At 41.5% G+C, this 13,804-nt stretch overlaps 1 protein-coding gene across 1 annotated transcript; it reads right to left on the bottom strand.

The window, feature by feature from the left end:
• Nucleotides 1–399: 399 nt before the first annotated feature.
• On the bottom strand, nucleotides 400–12,868 carry rgma (repulsive guidance molecule BMP co-receptor a). Its single transcript, XM_083763130.1, has 4 exons — nucleotides 12,164–12,868; nucleotides 9,073–9,188; nucleotides 6,776–7,293; nucleotides 400–3,907 (listed from the first exon to the last, which is right to left on the bottom strand). Exons 1-4 carry the CDS (start codon nucleotides 12,175–12,177, stop codon nucleotides 3,203–3,205), a joined length of 1,353 nt encoding a protein of 450 aa, XP_083619256.1. The 5' UTR covers nucleotides 12,178–12,868; the 3' UTR covers nucleotides 400–3,202.
• Nucleotides 12,869–13,804: the final 936 nt, after the last annotated feature.

The raw sequence follows: 13,804 nt of genomic DNA, 5'->3' as shown, positions 1-13,804 counted from the left end.
GCATTGTTTGTTCAAGAAATGTACAATAGATGATTCGTCATTGACGTGAGGAAACCACCTATACTCTATTTTTGAGGTTTTAGATTATTTGTTTAATCTCGTCTGTGTGTTGGTTAAAAATATTGAACCAATGATTAAAAATCACACCTGTGTGAAGTAAGTGGTGCACTTCGGACAAAACCTCTTAACTCCATTTGACCCTCGAACTGTCTGCTAAAGCAGCTAACTCCACCAGCTCTCCCCATCTCATGTAAATAATTGGCAATATATAGTCACAATACCAACTTTGATGAGGCAGTATTGCATTATTTTTTTTAAATGTAAGGTTTTCTTTATTTCCTGAAAAATGAACATTTTAGACTTTGGTGCTTTCTCCCTGACAGCAGAGATGGGTCAAGTTTCGAGCAGTCATTTGTGATTTTGAGTTATTTACAGCAGGGGGCAGTCAAGTGTTGCATATTGCACATCAGAACAAGAGGACACTTTACAAATGCTCCAGCATTCAACAAATACAAAAGGCAACTCATTAACAAGACATTATCTTTTATTCAATAAATAATTTACATTATAAACAGATGGTGAGTGTGGCACCACTTTTGCTCTACATTACAAACACAGTTTGATCTTTCTGGCATGTCCCATTTGGCTTCTTATTTTTTATTATTTTCTTCTCAATGTTATACTATTACAAGTATGACAACCTCTATTCACAATCAAGTTCAAACAAAGCAAGAGCTAAATGAAATCAAATCATAAAGTGCTTTTAAATCAAAAACATGAACACCTCAGAACATTTTCCATTCCCTTTTTAAATGGGCTGGAGTGCATCCAGCCTGTAGAGTTTGATCTAACACCAAGTAACCAGAGTGAGCTTAAAACATAACCTGGATGTTATCAGGACCATAGAGAACTGGCACCAAGATCGGACCAGTGTAAACTATCAATATATACTGTAACTACACATAACTGGCTGTTCTGTTGTGTTCATACTTTTGCAAAATCCTTTAAAAAAAGGTTCACATTCAATAAAACGTTTCTCATATACAAAATTGTAGTGATAAATTCAACACAACAGGTAAAATACAAATTTAACTCAGCAACTCACAAACATATATACAATCTCACATTACACATTTAGAACCATATACTGTACTATAAAACCACAATACAAATTACACCTATTAACACAAGATTCAACATTACAATCATTTTTATTTGTTGGCGTGATCACTTTTTTGTCAATCTGCATTGATACTTTCCATAGCAGTAGTAATTTCTGCCAAATACTTCAGTGTAAGTAAATATTACCATGAAACCTTTCCCAAAGATGTAATAGTATCTAAGAGGATGACAACTATACTACTACATTACCAGGCAGACACTGTATTTGAGAGCCAAAACTTAAATGGAAAACTCCCGTAGCAAGGAATGTTTTCATGAACATCAGAAAAGCAACGGTTAAAACTGCAGCACAGAAGCAAATGGTAGTCTTACAGTGTATACATGTCACTGTGGTTCTGTGAAAGCATTTTGGCCTTTTTGCTACCACAAATTCACCCACTGAGACAACTTATATACACATACAACTAAGAATCCCCAATGTGAATCACTAAACTCCTCCAAATAGACGGAGAGATGAAACTTTTACTGTTAGGAAATAGTTGGCACGGGGGCTTGTTTCTTTGGCAAACACTTACGCCATGAATGCATGTCTACGCACATATGCTAATAATTTGTTCCAAGCCATGTCAGCAGATTGTAAATGCAAAAACTGGCTAGTATGTAACTATGAATATAGGCAAGATCACTTAAAGTTAGTTTCTAACTAGAACCGGTCCAAATAACAGCCAACATCTGCACCTTTGCTGGAGACAGATGGCCACATTGAAGGGGGAAAAAACATTCACAAAATGTAAGAGTAGATCCCTTTTTCCCCCCATGGATATTTGTTGATTGATGGTTCAAGAGGTAAGTAAACAATCTGTAAACGTTGCTGCATTCTTGATGCCCTTTAGCTAAATTTGTTCTTAGCTGTTGTGTTACAGTAAGTAAATGTTATATAAGGAATTGATCATTTGATGAAAAACAAATCATTACAATATCAAACACTGACTGTGGTCATAATGACAAGGATTTGTGTGTCTGTAGTTTACAAACAGATGGTAGGAGTGAAATAACAACTCTGTGCCAGTTCAGTTATAATTTGCTACTTGGCAGATATTCAGTTTCAACTGACCCTAGACCACCATGAATTTTCTATATTAGAGTATTGGGTGTAATATAAAGACATAGGAAATAGTTCTCCCCTACAAGCTCTATTTCCCATTTCCGAGGAGAGTGTTCTCTCACTCACTCTGTCCCTCTCTCCCTGTAACACACGCACGCGCGCACACACACACACACACACACACACACACACACACACACAGACACACACACACACACACACACACACACACACACACACACACACACACACACACACACACACACACACACACACACACACACACACACACAACAATATGACCTATTAATCTCCACAGCAGACAACTGGAGACACTGCACTGACATCCTTTTGGCTGAGCACTTCCTACGAAAGGCTCGGGCCTTTCCAAAGCTGGAAGCTAATCAAACATGGGGCTCCTTCTGGACATAGGTTAACAAAAGCTCCTGTCAGGTCCCCAACTGGAGCCACATGAGCCACAGAAAACGTCACTGCCTTGGCACCAACGAGGGGATCAGTAGAGGAGGATCAGCAAACTCCTCTTTCTGCAAGAGATCATCTCATCCAGCCTCTCATAGGCATGCAGCCCCAGTGGGAATGTGGGATTTAATCCCAGCTGGATACCCAGAGCTCTGGCGGTAGTGGGGTCTCTCTCACCACCACACCCGCCATCAAAGACCGGTCCTACAGACCAGCTGAATGATGATAGGTAAGGAGCCAGGGTAACTCGTCCCATCGACTGAAGTTGAGACATGGCGATGCAACAAAAATGAGACGTACTGCTGGGACGAGGCTGAGTAGTACACGTAAACAACAGAGTCCCCATTCGGAGGTAAGGGTGGCCTGGCCGGGCAGCCACCGGTCACACAAGACAAGAAGCAGAGCACCGGAGTGGAGCTGATGTACAAGTACAACACAACAAGAGCACTCATTTACCACTAACTGACAGATCGTGAAGATGCTGCTTGAACATGACTATAGATGAACTAGGCAATGCTCAATCCACAGCAACACAGCCAGACAGTTCAGGAGGAAGAGTGAGGGTAGATTTTTCACCCTCTGTGCCGAGTTACCTATAAATGCATCCTTTTCGTAGATGTGGTATCTGTTACTGTTTGAGTGGAGCATTTTTACATCCTCAAAGGCATAGTAGGCAGCCATGGTGAAGTTTATGTCTCCAGAGGAGAGGAGGTCAAACACGCATGACTGAAAATATAGGTCCTCCACGGGGAGGCGTTCTTTACACTTGGCCTTGGCGGACTGGTAGGTGAAACCATGCGTAGCAGCACCGCTCCGGACCCTGCCCACGCCGTGAGTCTCGGCCGCATTAGCCCTGAAGGTCCTGAAGTCAATGCGCTGGTTCGTGGGGCAACCATGAAGACAGAGGTATAGGTCCTGGTTGTCGCCTTCCTCCACAGAATTGACAACCTCCTCCGGCATTCGCACGGCGAAGGTCAAATAGCGTCCTACTTGCCGAACCACTATTGTTGTTCCAATGTACTTGGCCTGAATTTCCACGTGCTGCCCAGGCACCTTCTCCACCACACGGAGCGTGTTAGCTCCATGCCGGTCTCCACCATTCTTAGACCCATCAGCAAATGCTGCAGGTAGTTCATCCGTCTCGGCATGGTACATCTTCTGGTCCACACACTCTTGAAAGTTTGTAAAGATGATTGTCAGCTTTGTGGAAAGAGAAAGAGAGAAACCATTAGAAGTCATCGCTGTAAACATGAATATTCTAAGAAATGCAAATTGAACATGACGAGGACCCACAAGATGATGTTATGTTTCAGACAAACCAATTTTTTTTTTAATTCAGCATATCAGCGCCGTAAATGTTCTAACAACTGGTCGGTGGGTGCACTGTCTAAATAAGTAAGGGGAATCTTTGTACTTTTTCTTTTAGAACAAGTTTGAGCAATATAGTCCTATCCAACCTACCACCCCACTTAAGTGTCACATTTCAGCTATGGCTCAACATGGGGGAGGCCAAGGTAAACGCCCTCAAAAAACATGAGTCTCGGCCATGTTAAATCAGGCCTCAGTTTGCAGACACAAAGACGATCCATTCATGGAGCTGAAAAACCTGCGTGTGAACCCCAGAGCTGTGCTCCAGGGAGTGGCATTGGGCCAGAGCAGGGGGATATGCTCTGTGCCTAATTAAGTACGACTGCTCACCGTTCTGTGAGCTCAGTTTCATTAAGAAGCCAATGAGCTGCTGTCACTGCAGTTATACCAGGTTCAGCCTAAAGACTCACTTGTCACTTCACTTCACTACCTACTAGCGAGGTCATGCTACACCAATCATTTCCCAGTTTCCCAAGTGCTGACACATCATCACATAAATACAAATTTTGACCACTTTTAGGATTTTAGTGGTTCATATGTGAATCGTTTAATGATGAAGGGAAATGCACAACTTATTTAATTATCCAATCAAATAAACAAAGCTAACATTAGCCAGTGCTATTCCCTGAAGCTGTAGAAACATGCCTATCTAGCCATGGGAGCCTTGTTTGCACAGGTGGTATTGGCTGCTGTCTTGTTTTCCCTTTGTCCAGACTCTAGATCTTGAAAAGCTGTCTCATTTGCTTCCAAGAACAGCAGTATAAAAATACCATTACTTTAAAAACCCTGAATGCTAAATAGAACATCATTAAGAGACCTTGATTGCAGAAAATTGCTCTTTCTTCAAATTGTGATTGTGGACAAAGTCCTCTTATACCTCAGTTTAAATGCTGCACTCATGCTATTCTGCAGAGTGACCAAGGCACATTAGAACGGTTTCCAAAATGATACCAAATGCGGATAAACTGTAACTGAAGTATACTGTCTGTCCCCTAATTCTTTGTTTATGACCTTAAGTTCTACCCAAGGCCATTTCAGGGACAGCCATCCCGCCTATCCAATGTACCATAAAAGAAAACAACGATAATTTATGAGGTATGTGAGCCAGCTAAAGTGGAGAAAGTATCGGCAGTTCCCTGCATGGCTTGAACACTTAGTTGAAACAACACGTTCTAAAGTCTCTGGTATAGCAGGGACTTATACACGCAAAGCAGACCAAACATCAATCTTGCCTTGTCCTCAGGGAAAGTGAAAAGTGAGCATGCTGGAGGCCCATAGACATATTTGATGAAATAACGTTGCCATTATACTGAACTGACATATCATTTATAAAACGTACTTTCAAGATTTCTGCAATTGTTCCATATATGGCCTCTTTGTCTGTTATGGAACCAATCCAAATGTTAACCAGAGTCCACACTAAAACCTGACCGCTCCCACCACAACTTTGACCACATTAAAGTGGATAAGACACTATTGCGAGCAAAACATGCACATAGATATTTGATTTCTGCTCTGTCAAAATATGTTTTTATTATGCATTGCTAGACCCAAGTCCCAACTTGCAAACAAGCCATAAGTCCAAGTCGGAATTATGGTTAGAATAGAACAAACTAGAAAAAGTGCCCATCTGGGCACAGGTCTCCACCAGGAGGATAGGAGTGTGTGTGATGTTTGGCAAAATGTTTAGAAGTAATATAAACGTGTTATATAAAATGTTTTTTTTGTTTGTTTGTTTTTTGCAATAATTTTCTTCATTTTGTTGAGGAAATGCAGAGCCAGATCACTCATAGCATCTCTGAGGATAGAATTTTGGATGAGCAGGACATTTGCAGCATTTTTTACAAAACGGGACACTCTACTTTGGAAGTCAATCTTAGCCAATCAGTGTAGAATCTGAGAAATCCAACAGACTCGTCTTGATCACATGACTACAGATTTGGAGATTTGTGAGATTTGGATGAAATCTGTGCGACTAATATAAACAATGTGTTTTGCAGAAATCGGCTTCATGGTGGCGCTATAACCGGCAGATGTGGAGGAATGCAGGGAAATGTTTTTCCATGGCTTCTAGGGAGTGTGATTACATAAATTGTACACAGATCGATGTAGTTATAGGTAAAACAGGAATTGCCCTATTATAGCGCCACCGGGATGCTGATTTGGCATGTCATCCTCAGCCTAGTGGAAATGTGCGTGTATAATTTCACGGAAATTGCACATTGTGTTTGTGATTTGTGGCATTTTGTTCAAAACGGACCAATCATGTGAGCTTTGGAAGCCAATCTTAGCCAATCAGGATGAAAGATGGGAAATGGTGCAGATCCGTATTGATCACATGACTATGGAGATAGTGTATACCGAATTGTGTGATGTATGGATAAAATGTGTACGAGTAATCTACAGAAATGTGTTTTGCCAAAATCAGCCTCATGGTGGCTCTATAACAGGCCGAATATTTGGGGCAGAGGTTCGTCGTTGGCATCCAGGGAGTGTGTGTGCAAAGTTTGGCATGGATCAGGCCAACGGTGCCGGAGATTAGCTGTTAACGGACGGATGGACGGACGGACGGACACACTCACGGACGGAGTGCAAAAAATACTCTTTCCCCATACCTTCAGCCTGGTGGAGACAATAACTCCAGTGTTCTGTGTGAATATGAACATAGGATGAGAATGATAGGGATATCATTATTTATACCTTGCTGGTTGCTGTAGCCATGGACCCAGGTACTACAGGGGTGTTGGTCACCTGAACAGACAGGTATTTGTTGTGGATAAGTGGCCAGGACCCTTCAACCTTACAGGTCTGGAAATCATCAGTAAAGGTTCGGAGGTGTGGGTCTCCAAAGAAGCCACAGTGGGTGTAGTTGGGCGGGGCTGAGTGACGCGGGAGACTGCGCTCATAGTGGCAAACCTCCGGGCCATCCGAGCGCTCTTGACTGTCAGGTGGCAGCTGTGGCGGTGGGGGAGGGGGTGGTGTGCGGGCATGTGGCTGGGATGTGGGCCCCTCCTTGGAGCAGTTGTGTTGGCTCATAAGGTCTTCTATGCCATGTTGGGCTGAGTGGTATGCCAGGTCACCCCTACAGGTGCGTGCAGTCCGGCGCACACAGCTATTGTAGGCCCGCAGTGCAGTACAAAACTCCTCCTCTGGGCCAGAGTTTGAGGTGGAGGCCCAAAATTCTGAGTTGCACTTGAGGATCTTGCACTGGAGACTCACTGTCATGGGAAAGGACACACATGTTACTTAAAACAAAGAGGTGACCATGCCACAACCTGTAGAAGCAATACATAATAAGGCGTAAATAGCCTACATTTGAATTGATAATGCTTGTTTATTATTGCCCTTATCATTGTTGATACAAATATATCGAAATTAGTTAATTATCAGCAATGATGCATAAGGTTTCTCCTATTTTGTTTTTGACATTATAAAAATAAAGATATTTCTCAGATTTAGCAAATTACTAAAAAATAAATGTGAAAGTGAGTGTCTAAATCATCAACTATATGATACACTGGTTTTTTGAAGAGGCAACCTGCTCAGGCTCAAATAAAATAACTGCTACTGAATGAATTAGGGTCTTCAGGACCACTGTGACAGGCCATTCTTCAGGTCAAACTGGATACACTGTAAGCACTGTAATCAATGAGTATTACAGCTTTTATAATCATCTTGAAAGAAGTGGCTTTGGCTGCAGGTTCTAAAATAATGTAGGCCTACCATTAACATAAAACTGCTCCAAAGGTGCATGCAGCCTATGAAATGTCTTTCTTCAGTGGTAGCTATATCTGAGCAACTCTAACACAAATGTCCTTCAGACCTTTTTCCATACGCAAATGTTTACTGCGGTAACTGACTGGGAGATTGCCAGCGCTAACAAAGCTTTCATTTATATAGGAGAAACAAGTTTCACCAAACATCAGAAGGATAACATATCAAAACGTTGGAGCCAAACGTATATATTTTGTAATTTGAATTGTATGCCTATACAATATGCGTTTCATTGCTCTAATGTTTAATAGGGTCGGTGGCTGACTGGCTGGCAACATACCAATCTTAACCTGAAATAAGCGCCACAACTATCGCTATCACTTTGTTGTTTGACGGTAAGAGACTTGAAAGGGAGACCGATAACGATAAGGGTTGGCAAATGCACCTAACTTCACTTGAATGAGGTGTTCCTTTATTATAGACAGCCGATAAGGTGTGACGTGTGACTGTTTGTCAACAATGTTATCGTTTGCATGGTTCTGGTTGATTTTTAATAATCTTCTGTTCCACATCAAATAGCCTATATACCAAACCATGCATTGCATATAGCCTATTCTTAGAAATAACAGCAATGAAAACACTGCAAATTGCCGTTTCCGGCTTGCATGAAAAGGTAATTTGAAGGAGCTAATGGTAAAGACCCCCATACCATACCACGACCCCCCCAATTCCCGTATCCCCATCCCCCAAACACAACAAGACTGCAGGGCTCAGTCTGCAGCGGGAGCACACCACAGCCTGAGCCCAGAGAGGAGAGCAGCAGGTCTCGTCTCACACAAAAACCACGTCCATTTCACCATTTGACGGTGTTCTATATTGCTCAGTGCTCACTTAATAATTCATTCGGAATAATAATAATACCATCACACAGGCTAAAAGTAGATGCAAGTTGCACTTGCAACTATGTAAAAGATGCATCATGATGCAGCCAAAAGCAAAGATTTTAAGCCTTTTTAAATGTTGAAGTAAAAGTCATTACGACCCGGGCAATTCGGGGAACCATTTTGCAAACGACCTTTTCTAATGTGCATTTCAATCGATTAGTATAGGCTAATCGTTTAGTAGCTTGCTTGGATGGACATAATTTAACACGACTCTGGCACGCACAACGACATTCCAGCGGAAAGAAATACACGTTAAACACTGCAGTGCACTGCCGACACGTCCAGTTCCTGCTCTTAATCGTGGACGTGTATGTCTACGATGAGTATTTTGCAACTTACCACACGGAAATATTGAGAGAAACACGGCGAGGATTTTGAAGACTTCAAGGGCCGAGGGTCTTGCACTTTTCCCCATAACCATCCATCCAGCTCGGGGTCGCACTTCACTCCTCTCCCTGTTCAAAGCAGATCACGGAAGGATAGAGGCAGTTAAGCAAACCGACTGAAGAGCAAGAGCACAATCCATATAGGAGCGAGCGGTGTGCGACCATCACCACTTCCAGTCTTCCACTAGTAGTTACAGTGTTGTTACGCTACAACTACTCGGCTCAATGCAATTGAATTCCAATCCACAGCGAACGGGACAGGCATGCAATCGATCTTCCTTTCAGGGAGTGTCAAGAAGGTGCAACGTCTCGGGCTGCTACTGACTGAGCCAATCAGAGCTGGCCGTTCTGCCCTTAAGTCCCTTCTCAGTTTCAAATTACATCTCACACTTTTACGACGAAGTCATTTTGACCCGCAGCGCTGCTTAGTGCTTTGCCCAAAGAATTGTTTGTAGTAGGCTACTGCATGCGCTGCAATCACAAACTGCGGGGAATATGGAGTGGACACACACACACACACACACACACACACACACACACACACACACACACACACACACACACACACACACACACACACACACACACACACACACACACACACACACACACACACACACACACACACACACACATATTGTATCACAATATAAATTGACACATGTCAGTGAATAACACAGACTATAGACACTGGTGCCTTGCCTATGCTACAACCAACAGTAGGTCTACTGAACACAAACACTGCCAGCCCAGTGCATGCATTGCATTGCTAGCCACACACTGATTGTGCCTGTATTTTTCCAGAGTGCGTTGAATGACAATGACATTGTTGTCCCTTGACTAGTTGATAGATAGCCTATACAAGAGGTTTTAGGCTGTTTCAACATGCTTCCAGACAGCGTGGGCAACAGAGACTGGTTCCTCTGGATATAATGTAATGAATGGCATTGGCATACATTTAAATGAAGGATTTCACAAATCCAGGTCCCCAAGTTGTAGGCATATGGCAATGAAACATATAGTAGGCCTACACAAATAGAGGCTGCGCCTGCACGTGTTTTTTACATGTAGGCAGGCTACTTGTAATGACAAATCCAGGTGTCATCAGCACCTGTGAATGACTAAGCATTGATTGGATGTCGTCTCACATGCTGATTGGAAAAGTTTCTCATGAATCATCAATGTAAGACAATTGAAACCAGTCTCACCACAAATTGATAGCCATGCATGTTCCATTCAAAGACAATTTAACTTTTTTACATTATCTGTCTTTATCTTTCATTTTATATAACTGAATAACTCATTATTATTGTCAAAGATTGTCTTATAAGTTGTCATATACAAAAAATGCCTAATAAAAACAGTATTAAAAAAAAAAAAGACAATTTAACTTTGAAAGTTGAATAATATAGGCTATACTGTAGGCTGTAGCTCACATTCTTTCTCATTATTCTCATGAATTCGGCAGCATATAGGCTATAACCTGTTTCTATTATAATCACCTTTCACACTCAGTAAATTGTGATATTGTTTACTATAGTATAGTAACAGGGAGGCAGGGCTGTATCCGCCATTATAATAGGCTATGCCCAGGGACTTTCTCTGTTCTGAATTAGACATGCACTGTAAATTATTCTGATGACTGCTCATGGAAAAAACGAAAAAAAATCGTTACCAGGTGTTTGCTATAGAGATATGCCAATTATGAACCATATGATATGACCGAATGACAGCTCGATATAACAAATTGATGTTTATCAATTGATTGATTGACCTGTTGAATAATTAAAGCAGGTTAATAATAATGTATTAAATAGTCATTGAGTTTTTTCTAGTTTATAGTCAACATAAACACATAAATTACACATAATCTAGGCTTATATAAATAGGCCTAAAATAAAATGTTAAAACGCTCATATATCAGGAACATACACCTGTACCCTATACCTTTTAACAAAGATAAATAATTCCCAGCATAAGGGATACAACAGAGAAATAGATATATGTAGGGCTACTCCAAACGCCATCAGTTTCATTATGAAACGTGACGTCTAAGCAAACTGAATGTATGCTATATCCTATATGCAATATGATTGTATGCTGATGCTGCTGTGCTCAATAATATCTCTCATGTCAAGCCTGCAGTAGGCTAATTGAATGTATTATAGGCTACTCTAGCCTACTATATATAAGCTTAAACACTTATTGATTTAATTATTTTTTTCAAAATGTGAGCAAATTGACCCTATACCTCTCATATGCTTTGCGAATTATAAAACATTATACTTAGGCGCCTCCGTTTTGACAATCTGCATGGGAGGATTTATTCTCTTCCAACAGATGGCGCTTGTTATGAGCTTGAAACCTCAAATCATGACACAAACGCACATGGCATTAGTGCATGGGCATTGAGGACAAGCAAAACCTGTCATTAAATTCGGAGAAGTCTATTAACCTAATTGCCACAGTTATGCAGTAAGGCTGCGTGAAAGGTGCCTATCAGCTGACAATAACCTGGCTTATTTTACCCACACTGACTGACAATATCATTATTTATAGAAAAATAGTTTCCACTCGACTTATGGAACCGTATAATATGCATTTATGATTCGTCTGCAATGACCTCACTGAATAATTAAATAATATGGAAATGAACTATAGCTGTAAAAAAAGAAGAAGAAAAAACAGCAATAGCCAATGATCAAAGTATCCTATATTTGGTGGAATATACATCATGGATCATGTTTTAGATAGGCCTACACTTTTGCAGATTTACGAATATTTTTGATTTACTAGCCGATAGGCGGCATAGGCCCACCTTAAAATTCGGTATATTACAGTTTTATATCATTATACTAGCACGCTGAAAACCGGTTGCCGGTATCTGAAATAATCATATAACCATAGGATATTTTGTGGCTAAACATGGGGCTGACCGTTTGGAACATCTAACCAAACGTGAAGAATAACAGTGTGAGTGAGTAGGCTATACGTATTTTAACTAATCTAATATCGGTTCAAATCAAAGTGTCGAACAAACTAACCTTTGCGACTGCATGGGCTCTCCACGACTTGAGTCCTGCGCAACCAGATGATAGCGCAAGAGCGAGACTCCTAAATCTCTCCAAAATACCCGCTGTATCTGTCACAGTAATCCCAAATAAAACGCACTCATTGTTGTCTTTCGTAGTGGTAAATGCGCCAGTCTACACATTATGTCCACCGGAAGGGTCTCAAAGTGAACTAAATTTTGCACAATGAAATAAAAGTGATTTTTCTTAGTTCATATTCATTTCGGCTGTCCTGGCGGAGTCAGGCTTCTTTGCAACCATTCGTCTGTTTAATTCATTTGACTCCTACTATGACGGTCAAAAAGCGTGAAAATGTTTAAACAGATTAACTCCCAAACGGTCTCATCATCCGTGCGTTTATTCCAGCACTCCTAGCGCTGCTTATGGTCGACGTCGAGAGAAAAAGAGACCCGAGGGCTAGCTGCTGCTGAAGTGCCGCTGATCAGGCTGGCCCGATGCCTTGATTCGATGTTGTGAAATGGCTTGTTAGAAAGTGTGAGAGAGACAATGATCGTCTCTGCATGACGCCGCCGGGACCCGAAGTCTTCTTTGCCGAGGACCCCATTTAATTCCCACGAGCTGTGTCAAGACAACTGGATCAGGAGTCCATGTGGGAGGAGAGGATTCCTCACACAGGACTTCTGCAAATAATTAAAGTGATTTGTTAGGGCTACATTAAATTCATATTATTCACTTTTTTCCCTTTGATCATTTTGTATTTTACTGATGCTGATTTTCCACAGAGCTGGGTTAATGTTATTATCTATTGTGGTCCACAATAGATTTGTGGACTTTAAATAATCATCCAACTCAGTAAATCATTGGTTGGGGGGGGGGGGGGGGGGGGGAGAATACAAAGCCAATAATTATACTGTAAATGGAGGATCAGATGGACAAACAGGCATGTGAGAAAGGGAGGGGGAAATACAGAGGACTCCAAGAAAGCTGCACCTGTGTTTTAGGATCAAACTGAAGTGAAATATCCCCCCCCCCCCCCCAGCTTAAGCTACACGGACAGCCGCCCTCCACCCCTTAGAACAGAAGTGGATCTCACTGCTCTGTGCTTGTGTGCTCTCTCTGATCATGAAACCCTTACCCATCACATAAATTAATAGTCAAAGAAACACTTGAATCTCACCAAGTAGAATGACCATTTTAATTGCTGTTTTGCTTCCAGCTGACACCATTCCTGTGCAAGATTGTGGCGAAAACAGTGATGAGTATAATGACTCATGCGTACATCCTTTGTTTTATTACAACAAAAATACTGATGCATTTTTACAAGCACAACTTTCAAGGTGTCATATTTCATCATTTTGTCGATCCAGCAAGAACCTGATTCCTGCAACACCCCCTCTGCAATCACAGCCCTGAGCTGCCCTTCACTGATGGCCTTTGAGAAGCAACATTTTTAACATTGACGTAACAGGCAGACATGAAAGACTGCCACCCTGGTGTGAAAAGAATGGCTTTAAAGGTGCTCAATGCTGGCTGGCCCCATCTCAAACACAGCTGGTGGACATGTTGCCTTTGCTTCAGCAGTATAGAAAACACAAAATTAGTTGCACCAGTATAGTTAGTTAGTCTGTGCAATCATGCTTTAAACATTCAACA

The sequence above is a fragment of the Protomyctophum parallelum genome, assembly GCF_964188405.1.
Source record: "Protomyctophum parallelum genome assembly, chromosome: 4".
In the NCBI taxonomy this organism is placed as follows: domain Eukaryota; kingdom Metazoa; phylum Chordata; class Actinopteri; order Myctophiformes; family Myctophidae; genus Protomyctophum; species Protomyctophum parallelum.
This window is presented reverse-complemented; position numbering and strand designations above follow the sequence as displayed.